The sequence below is a fragment of the Porites lutea genome, chromosome 3 (genome assembly GCF_958299795.1).
Source record: "Porites lutea chromosome 3, jaPorLute2.1, whole genome shotgun sequence".
NCBI lineage: Eukaryota > Metazoa > Cnidaria > Anthozoa > Scleractinia > Poritidae > Porites > Porites lutea.
The window spans coordinates 15947260-15954162 of NC_133203.1; the positions used below are offsets into that span (position 1 = coordinate 15947260).

A 6903-nucleotide genomic window follows, 5' to 3' on the forward strand; every position below is an offset into this window, starting at 1 on the left:
CCTGGAGTAAAAACAGGAACCAAGCCCATTTTTCTAATCTCTGATTAACTTAATTTACAAGAGAGTAGCTAGAAAATGAAATATTATATTCTCAATATTTTGTAAAATTCCAGGAACTTCAATTCTTACCATGTCATAGGCTGATCCTAGTTTGTGAATTTCCTTTGTGTTTAAAAATTTACGGCCCATTCCTGCCACAGATATAGCCTTGATTGCCATGGTTAACATGTTTTTTCCCAAAGGAATATGTTCTTCAGGACTGTATGATGCAAAGGTGTCCGCAGCTTCTTTGGCAATCTTTTCAACAGAATGATTCAATCATCAGTCAAAAGAGTAATGTTCATGCAGTTGCACAGTTTAAAAGCAATGTGATTCACTACAAACATTTTAAGGTTTGACTTTTTATAATTCTGCAACAAAGATACCAGGTTCTCACAGATTTTTGAATCCAAAGTTCAAGACTTTTTCCAGACATGTTTCTTTAACAATAATTTATTTTTCCAGATGGTTGATCAGTATAAGAGACCTTAAAAAATGCAAGCATGCATGATGTGCTGCAAATGTACACATGTACAGGTGAGATTGAATAAGATTTGACCAAACTAAAAAAAAAAAATTCACCTATGAAGTGCGTGTTGAAGCTTTGAAAAAAATTGCAAGACTTTTACTGTTTTTCCAGAATTCAAGACTCTTTACAAACCCTGTTAGATAAAACATTAATTAAGACAAGGCTTTACAGCTGCCTTAAAGCCTCTTGAAATAGTAAGCCATTGACCAATCTGAATGCATGCTGTGGCATCTCAGTTACCGGTACTTTAAAAATTGAAACATGTTCCACTATTATTTACCATCACAAAGTGTTCATAGTAGTCTTTTACAGCTTCATGACTAAAGCTTCTATCCATCAGCTGCCGCCTCTTTCGAGCACCCGGACCATTTAGATTTTGAATATTCTTTTTACCAACAAGAGGCTCAAACATCTGGAACAGTTCCACTGGAGAGGAAAATGAAATCTGGGTAAATGGCACATTTACTCAATAAATTCAAAATAAAATGTACTTTAAAAAAGTGTCAGGCTTGTATTGAATTTATATTTGCAACCTTAAAGTCAAATGAAGCCGTTCTGTATGAGGTGGTCTAATGAATTCAATCTTTATCATATGTTTAATCAGCTTAAAAAACTTCAGTAATTAATTTTCATATTATTCAAGAATCCTGGGTGGACAATTTTTTTCAGGCTCCTTTCAACAGCTCAATTAGAAAATGCAATTTCTAGAACTGTCAAATTTATCATTCAACCCTCATCAGTCTACTTGGAAGTTGGTTTTCATACTTACATGGTCTGTCAAAGATGTGGTTTACTTCTCTCCAGTACTCTGGAGAAGCCAAACTGACGACATACTTCTTGCCCCACCAGAACCCTGCTATACTGCCATATTTCTCATGTAATAACATCAAGTATTCATGGACACTTCCAGCTTTTCCCATGTCAAGAAAATTTCCCATTCTGCAAATAAAGTAACAACCCACAGATAATCACTAGCTGCAGATGGCAAGTTGCTTAAGCAGACAATATTTACATGTTATTTCACAACTCCTGCAAACCTCACATTATATTACATGTTTGGTCAGATTAGGAAAACCTTAAGGATAGTGACAGTGTACCTGATGCAAAATTTGCTTACACACATGTCTCTTGCATATTTTCAGCTTGCAAAGATGATTATCTGGCATCAATTTTTTGCAAAACCATAATTGTTGGAAAAGCTGTTTTTCCTACTAAATTTTACTTTTTTAAGTCAGTTAGGAAGACATAATGCCAATAGGCTAGATATTAGCATATTTTTGCTTTTCTGTAAAATACAACTCTAAATAAAGGCCACGTTCACAGGAAAAAATAACGGATTCCCATTTTTGGATATTTTAGGGAATTTAAAGAATACCCACAAAAATCCCAAATTTGGAAGAGTGAGACAAGTCCCAACCAGGGAACTTGGTTGGGAATTCCCTGGTTGGGACTTGTCTCACTCTGCCAAATTTGGGATTTTCATGGGTATTTTTTAAATACCCTAAAATATCCAAAAATGGGAATCCGTTATTTTTTCCTGTGGTTCACCCTGTAGGTATGTATGTTCACAGCAGTACGTCCTCTTATACATGCACCAGTAAGACAATCTCGAAGGTTGATAATGAAATATGACCTTATTTCTACACTAGAATGAAAGGGAAAGAGATCACTAAAACATGCAAAAATTTAATGAATAAAATCACTTTATCAGGTAACAATTAACAGCGGCCAAAAGGGACCAAAGGCCATTGCAGAAAATACCATAATTCCTTACATTGCTACCCTGTTAGGGTAGTGCTTCATGTAAACCATACTTTTTGACCACGATTTGCATGTGCAATTCACCACTTGTTAAAAAATTGCATGGTTAGTATATTTGCATGCAAACGCAGTTGTGCCAGTGTTCAACGTTTAGTTTAGTACCTTTGTCTTTTTATTGCATAATTCAGAAGTTTCGCAACAACAGAAGTGATTTGGAAGGACTCTTTTATCAGAGATAAAGTTTGTAAGAAAAACGCTCAGAATAATTACACATTATAGATTACTACGGTATTTTTCACAGTGGACTATGAAGTGTTTGGAGGGGGCACTCATCCAGACCATACAGGAGGGATCGGAGGGGTACACTGGAAAATTTTTCTTGGACGTACAGGCCTTAGCCTGCAAATGCAGATGTATTTGCAGTTGTCACTTCTCTCTTCCCAAAGTAATAACCAAAAATTGTCTTTGTGTGCAAGCTGTGCAGGTCTTATTTTGATCCAAAACTGTTAACAGGCCAGAGCGCTTTCCCTAGCCAATCTGTGAATTAGTTACATTTGTAATTACTTACTCTGAGTCCGATGGTTCTTCTCCTGGAATTGCTGGACCTTTTGATCTTCCTTTCTAAAGGGAACGATTTATTTAAGCTTAATTCCTGTTGTAACTAAAATGTCAAAGAAATTTATCACGGGGCGGGGGGAGGGATTATGCATTGCACATCATGTCACACTCCTGCCCCATGGCCATGACGTTAAATGAACGCAAGCCGCATCAGTAAACTTGTCTAACTCTCTATTCTATTTCTTTGAACAGTACACTTAGGTGACGTCTGTTCGCTTCTCTCCAGCTTAACTAAAGCTGACCTTTAAAGCGACTACAGTAAGCTACAACGCAAGTGACGTTTACTTACAAAGTCAAACATGAAAAGAAGAACGACTATCAGGCCAAAAACCATCGCCACTGCAAACACGCCCAGGTCATTGACAGAAAGATGAGTTGGAAACATTATGAAACACTGTTCGATTATCGCAACAACCTTACTGCAAAACAGTCGAACAAGGATGCTCTTATATAAAAATCTGCAGAAGGAATCGCAGATTTTGAAAAGATTTTGCAAAGTAGATTTGTCCCAGTCTTTTTCAAGCTCTACGTTATGTCCATGGGTAGAGCTGGCGGGGGAGGGGGGGAGGGGGAGATACTCACTTATATGTGCCGCCCCATGGGGTAGGGTTTTTGCGCCGTTTTGGTCTGAAAACAGGTATACCGCAGGTATACCGTCTATACCGCCTTTGCCCATTCTGCTCTGGAATCAGGTATGGTTTTTGAGGGAACTGCGGGAGTGTATGAACGTATTTATCGTTTCAATTCCAAAATGAGTAAGAAAGAAAGAGAAATATACCAATTCGAAATGGATTTGAAGAATTTTTTTGTTTGCATTCCAAATTTATGGCTAAAGGCCAGGTCTGAAATTATGGGTACGAATTTTAAAGGTCTGGTCTGAAAAAGGGTGTGGAAAATTACATTTTTTGGTCTGAAATAGGGTCAGGATTTGGCGAACCGGGCGGCACTCCCCAAGCCTGCGTAGCTGGCGGTATTGTGTAGTAGTCGAGTGAGATTTGACGGCGGAGCCGTCACGAGCGGCAAAGCCGCGGGAAATACCGCCTCGTTCCTACTCCCTTTTTTTGGAACCCGGTTCCGCCGCCAAAACTTTAATCTCGCACCCACACAATGCCGCCAGCTACGCAGGCTAGCACTCCCCCACAAAAATGCCCAGTAATAACCCCCCCTCCCCTTCTGGGTAGGGGGACCAAGCCGAAGGTTAGCCGCTGCGGTGGAAATCGAACCTAGCGAAACCGAAGGTTTACTAAGTTTTGCATGACGGGGAAATCAACCTCTGGTCTGATCTTTTTAAAAGCCTTTTCCAGGTGTTCAGATAGTGGTGTACGGGGCAAAAAAAAAGTGAGGAAAAGAATAAACCACACCCCTCTCGCTGTTTTTCCACTCCTGACCAAATCTCTTTCCGCAGTCCCCACAATCTGAACCGGCCTTTGAACAGGCTAATCAACCTCACGTAACCACTGTTCTCTGGGATTTCTGCTTGATAGCAATCAACTAAAATCAAAATGTTTAAGAACGCTAAGCAAGTAGTCTTACAGTGAGGCGAGATACTTTGGTAAACTACTTTGGCCTCGGAAGCTCGTCGTCTCGCTCCCCAAAAGTGTAAATTGTAGATTTTGGTCTCACTTGTGTTTGGGACGGAAATAAAACGGTGCATAAAGAAGTTTTGAAAAAAAGGCCGTGACACTGGCCACACAGTGATCTAACGTTAGATTAAACTGGCACGAGACAAATCAATTTCCAGTGGTGGTCGCCTTTAGGGGTCTCTTTAAGCTTGAGTCACACCCACATTAGTCTCCGTTTAGGGTTGAATCAGATTGTAAATTGAGGATTGCTACACGTGCATGTTAAAAACTGTTGTTCTTTAATTATCATATTACACAATGCAATTCCGTCGCAACAGACTAAACGTGATTGCTGAATTGGAAGATTATTCTGGAACTGGAATTGGAGCTATAGCGTTCCTGCGAGCTGAGCCTTAATTAGTCGAACAAGTGATGGAAAGAATTTGCTAACAGTGTGTGCTATATCAGGTGACAAAAACGAAACAATGCCGCTCCCTGAATTAGAAAAGGTGAAACTGGTAGAATTGGTCTGTTCTCACAATATATAGTTCCAGGCTATCAAAAAGCCTGGCGTATGTGGGATGGTTGGGATCGGCTAATTATCGAAAACGTTTTAGTTACCAAAAAATGTCTCTTTTTTCAAGAGATGTTTTTTTTTTTTCACTGTTTTATTTCTGTTTTTATTTTGTTTGTGTTTTTGTTGCTGCGTTTTTATGATTGTGGGAGTAGCTACGCCCATGCAAGGGGAAACAAAATGCTTCATGGGCCCATGTTATTGGAGAGCCAACTGTTCTGTTCACATGTTCTGAGATCACTGTGGGTATTCTTGAACAATAAATTGCGTTGTGTATCTCTTGAAATTTGCAAGAACACCGTTAGATGAAACACCTTAATTTATGCGGCCCAACTTCTGCAGCTGCCCACTAATTTTACAATTGAGTTGTGCTTTAAGTGGCATAATTAGCCTGGGACACTCTCTCTGTTGGGGAAAAAGGGGAAAAGGCTAGCTAGTGTTGTGAAGAATTTTGAAAGTTATTTTTAAGACGGATCTATCTTAACTTTTAAGTTTAGTTTTTGTTTGTTGTTTGTTTTCTTGCACATGACGCACTGCGAGCGTCCTTTTGGCGTGGGGAACCCCGCTAAAACAAAAGTGTAAGAAGGAAATCAAAAACCGCCAAGTATCCTTGGCACATGTCGGATTCGAATGTTTGGCTGGGTTTCGCATATGCTACGCGGCAAAGTGCTCAAATATGCGTATACTTAAGGCTGGCCATCATTTAACTTATAGAATAATTGTCAGAACCAACAGGACTGTCCCGTTTTTAAAGACCACTGAAATATTCGTTATCAAACGTTGGGTTGTTTCGGCCTCTATACTTAAAGGGGCTATGTCACCCCACACGCATGCGCGAGCCAATGAAAACAAACTTGAAAAAGTCGGCCCGACTTTTTCAAGTTGTGTCGGAGATTTTGGAAGGCTGTTTTTATCTGTCTAAATCTCAGCCATCGCTCGATAGTTAGCGAAGTTTTGTATTAAGAATCGTTCTATGGTGATTACAGAACAATTTTTTGGCGTTATTTTGAAATTGTTTGCCTGTGGAATGTTTTTACGTGCATTTACTGTGTCCTCTTATCAGCGGTCGTTGTAATGGCAGAGTTAATGACGGCTACTCCACAATGAGTGATGGAATCTTTGATGGAATCTTCTCTATAGTTCACAGGAACTTTCTATTGAGTTATTTTGGAGGCTGCTAGCTCTTGGATTTTTCTTGTGCTCAAAGTGTGGGGACATATGATGAAGCGGCTATGGCGGCGGCCGTTTTTTGTAAACGAATTACAAGAGCATCAGGCCATGAGTTTCGTGACGAAACTAAACTCCTGGCGAAGGAAACATTATAAAATTCGGTTGCATTCCTTCTTGTATTTATCTCGATTCACGGCAAAGATAAACACGACCGTTTGCTCGTCCAGATTGTTCTCAACGGACTTAGAGAGGCACCTTAGTACGAGTTAGATCCTGTGAATGCCATGTTTCTGAACTGTTTGTGTTCGAGCATATTTTTGGAAAATAACAGAGTTTACTTTCCCTTTTAATCAACGGACTGCTTATAGTGGAGTAGTATACCAATGATGCTTGGTTCTGTTTTTCTCGACGTCGCAGTGATTCGGCACGATCGAACAATTTATGCGTTCCATAAATTCTATCGAAATATCCCTTATCTAAGGTCCGTGCACACTTCGGCCAATCTAATTTTCCATTTTTCCAACAAAAACGGAAAAAGGAAATATTACATATCCTTATCATATTTACATATTTTAAAGTACAGACAAAATTAGAAAAAAAGAAAATGGTCAGGAAAATTGATCATTTTTTCATTTTTCTAATTTTGAAGT

General features: G+C 39.3%; 1 protein-coding gene across 1 annotated transcript in view; it reads right to left on the reverse strand.

Annotated features, from left to right (window-relative positions):
- The window catches only part of LOC140929429 (cytochrome P450 20A1-like), a 47617-nt gene extending 44181 nt beyond the window's left edge, over nucleotides 1-3436 (reverse strand). The window contains exons 1-5 of the mRNA XM_073379231.1: nucleotides 3237-3436; nucleotides 2898-2950; nucleotides 1338-1507; nucleotides 849-994; nucleotides 130-297 (exon numbers count right to left, since the gene is read on the reverse strand). Coding sequence (XP_073235332.1) covers nucleotides 130-297; nucleotides 849-994; nucleotides 1338-1507; nucleotides 2898-2950; nucleotides 3237-3332 — 633 coding nt within the window. The 5' untranslated portion in view covers nucleotides 3333-3436. The remainder of the gene's footprint in view (nucleotides 1-129; nucleotides 298-848; nucleotides 995-1337; nucleotides 1508-2897; nucleotides 2951-3236) is intronic.
- Nucleotides 3437-6903: the final 3467 nt, after the last annotated feature.